Source organism: Orycteropus afer, unplaced genomic scaffold, assembly GCF_000298275.1.
Source record: "Orycteropus afer afer isolate SDZICR_OR568_19922 unplaced genomic scaffold, OryAfe1.0 scaffold00128, whole genome shotgun sequence".
Classification (NCBI taxonomy): Eukaryota; Metazoa; Chordata; class Mammalia; order Tubulidentata; family Orycteropodidae; genus Orycteropus; species Orycteropus afer.
Window position 1 is genome coordinate 1,411,723 of NW_006921715.1, and position 2,978 is coordinate 1,414,700.

The 2,978-nt window shown below is 64.3% G+C and overlaps 1 protein-coding gene across 1 annotated transcript in view; it reads left to right on the plus strand.

Annotated features, from left to right (window-relative positions):
* The first annotated feature begins 847 nt into the window (after positions 1–847).
* CCDC85C (coiled-coil domain containing 85C) overlaps positions 848–2,978 on the plus strand; it is a 17,000-nt gene continuing 14,869 nt past the window's right edge. The window contains exons 1-2 of the mRNA XM_007944608.1: positions 848–896; positions 1,641–1,717. Of these exons, the coding sequence (XP_007942799.1) occupies positions 848–896; positions 1,641–1,717 (126 nt within the window). The remainder of the gene's footprint in view (positions 897–1,640; positions 1,718–2,978) is intronic.

Consider the following 2,978-nt stretch of genomic DNA (forward strand, 5'->3'; position numbering starts at 1 on the left):
CGCCACCAGGGCTCCTTAAACAGCAGCCACGGCACACGTACTTGTGTACCCGGGTCTTTGCACTGACATCTTCAGCACCTTCCTCATTGTTCAGGAGGCAGGCTCTTGCTAAACATCGTTTGGATGGTGACGGGGTGCGTGCATGCGTGCGTGCGTGCGCCCTTCAAACAACAGAAGCTATTGTCTCACGGTTCTGGAGGCAGGAAGCCTGAAACCAAGGTGTCCCAGGGCCCTCCTCCAGGGGAGGTCTGTCTTGACTTCCCGGGTGTCTGGTGACCCCTGGCGTGGGGGTGCATCCCCTCGATCTCTGCCTCCGTCTTCATGTGACTGTCTTCCCTCGCCTGTGTGTGTGCTGTCTCTGGGAGGGGTGGGCTGGCGAGGCAGGGCTGTGTGAGGGGAAGCTGCCGTTCAGGTCCCTTGAAGGCTCCAGGTCCCTGAGAGCTGGGGGGAGCCTGGTTTGTGTAGCTCCCAAAGCTGCTCTAGGCAGGCTCAGCCCAGCCCTGGGCACAGGAGGTTTGGGCTGGGAGCCGGGATCCTGGAGGGGACAAGGAGGCCGTGGCGTTCCCAGGGGGAGGGCAGGCCTTACCAGAGATAATCTCCCCCTCACTGAGCCCAGTGGGCTCGGCTGGGCGGGAGAGCAATGTCCGTTTCCTACCGGGGCTCAGCGGGGTCGTGCTGGTGTGCGGGCAGTGGGCAGCGGTTTCGTGATGCCCGCGGGGGGGAGGTGGCTCCAGCTGCCCCAGTGGCCTTCTGCCCACCCAGGAGGGTTACATGCACTGTAGGGTCTGTTCGCGAGCCCCCAGGCGCCCTGTGGTGGTGGGGAGGGTATTGAACAGCGAGGGGCCCGATGCCGGGTGCCTCCTGTGGGTTCTGGCGAGACCCTGTCTCCTGTGGAGGTGGGAGGAGGCAGGCGGCTGCGAGAGCCCACGGCGAGGGCTGCGCGCAGGGGTGCTGTTCCAGCTGGAGGCATGCTGGGTGCCCCTCCCGCTGCTCGCCCCCTCCCTCCCCTCTGGCCTCCTCGGCCACCAGGGCGGCAGGCTCCCTCCAGCCCCCAGCCAGGGGTGACCTCGTCGTCACTTTGCACTCAGCTGAGCAGGTTCTCAGCGTGCTGGGGGCTCGGGACGGAAGCCAGGAGGCCAGGGTAGCGAGATGCCAGCTGGGTCAGCGTGGTGAGGGACTTTCCGTGGGCTTCTCTGTTGGGGCCCTGGCCTCGTTCAGAAACTGGGCTGGGTAACTGCGGCATCTTTTGGGGTCCCGGGCCCAGCACCAGCTCCCGGTAACTCTGATTGGTGGCAGGTGCCAGCTTATCTGCAGCGTGGCCCACCTGTACAATTGGTTTGTAAGGGACTGTCGATTGTTGTCAGCCCACCTGTGGGTTAGGCCACGGTGGAGGTGAGAATTCCAGACCCTGACAGGTCAGGTTTGGGAGCCTCAGTTTCTCCACTGCGTGGTGGGGGGCTGCTCCTTAGTTGTGGTCCCCTTGGGGGTGTTGAGGGGACTCTGTGGTGGTTATTAAAGCTATTGAAGGGGCTGCCTCCAGAACAGGGGTTCTGGCAGGTCCAGGGCCCAGGGCGAGGAGATGTGGGTGCCACTCGGAAGGCTGCCCTGCTGGTGGCTGACCTGTCCTCCTGTCCTTTCAGATCCCTCGTCCACGTACATCAGGCAGCTGGAGACCAAGGTGAAGCTTCTGGAGGGTGACAACAAGCTCCTCACGCAGGTGGGTGACACGGCCACCACTCCACACCCCCACGCCCCTGACCTCTCACCTGCCCCCTCGAGTCCCTCTTGGAAGTCCCCTGGAACTGCTGGGGCCACAGGCTAAGACCTTGGCTCACGGCCTCGGCGTTTCCCAAGTCACTGCCCTTCCATACGGACTGTCCATACCCCTGCCCATGGCCTGGTAGCTCCCTGGGGGCCAGTCAGGGCTGTCCCTCACAAGGTGAGGAAATGGGCTTCTGGAAGCGTCTCTGCCCTGCCGTGCCCCTGCCCTGCCGTGCCCCTGCCCTGCCGTGCCGGGACGCACCCACCACTTCCCTTCTGCCCTTGTGACCTGGCCTGCTGCCCACGAGATGTGGCTGTGGTCAGTCCTGCTGGCAGGCAGGTTAGAGGAAAGGTGGCAGCATGGGTGGCCATGGGGTGATGTCAGGGGAGAGGAAGAGCAGGGTGGCAGCTGTGCCCTGTGGGTGTGGCTGCAGGGTGGGAGCTGTGGGGGCCAGGACCAGGAGGCTCCCCCAGCTGTGGGGCAGAGTGGGGTGGTGATGGGGGTTGACCCATCCCTGGCTTAATCTGAGCCCCCATCCCTGGCTGTGCCCACTGGCCCAGTGTGCTGGGCTGGGCTGCCTAAAGTGTTTCTCTGGGAGCTGGCCCAGGAGGCCTTAGCTGCTCGGCCCTGTTGCTGGGTGACCACTGGGTGTGACTGCCCGGCTCAGAGCCACTGCCCGCTGGCTGCTTCTGGGGGCCTGGTGGGCGCAAGCATGGGGTGAAGCCTGCACCACTGTGACCCCCAGCTCGCCCTGCTTGGGTTGTAGAGCTAGTGCCCCCAGCCCCATGGACATAGCACATGCACACCTCACACCAGGCTCCCCCTCCCTCTTTCCCTGCGGGACGTGGTGCGTGCACATCTCACACCGGGCTCCCCATCCTTCCATGTGGGACATGGCGCGTGCACACCTCACATTGGGCCCCCCCTCCCATACGGGACATGGCGCCTGCACACCTCACACCAGGCTCCCCTTCCCTCTTTCCCTGCAGGACGTGGTGTGTGCACATCTCACACCGGGCTCCCCATCCTTCCATATGGGACATAGTACATGCACACCTCACACCAGGCTCCCCGTCCCTCTTTCCCTGTGGGACGTGGTGCGTGCACATCTCACACCGGGCTCCCCATCCTTCCATGTGGGACATGGTGCATGCACACCTCACATTGGGCCCCCCTCCCATACGGGACATGGCGCCTGCACACCTCACACCAGGCT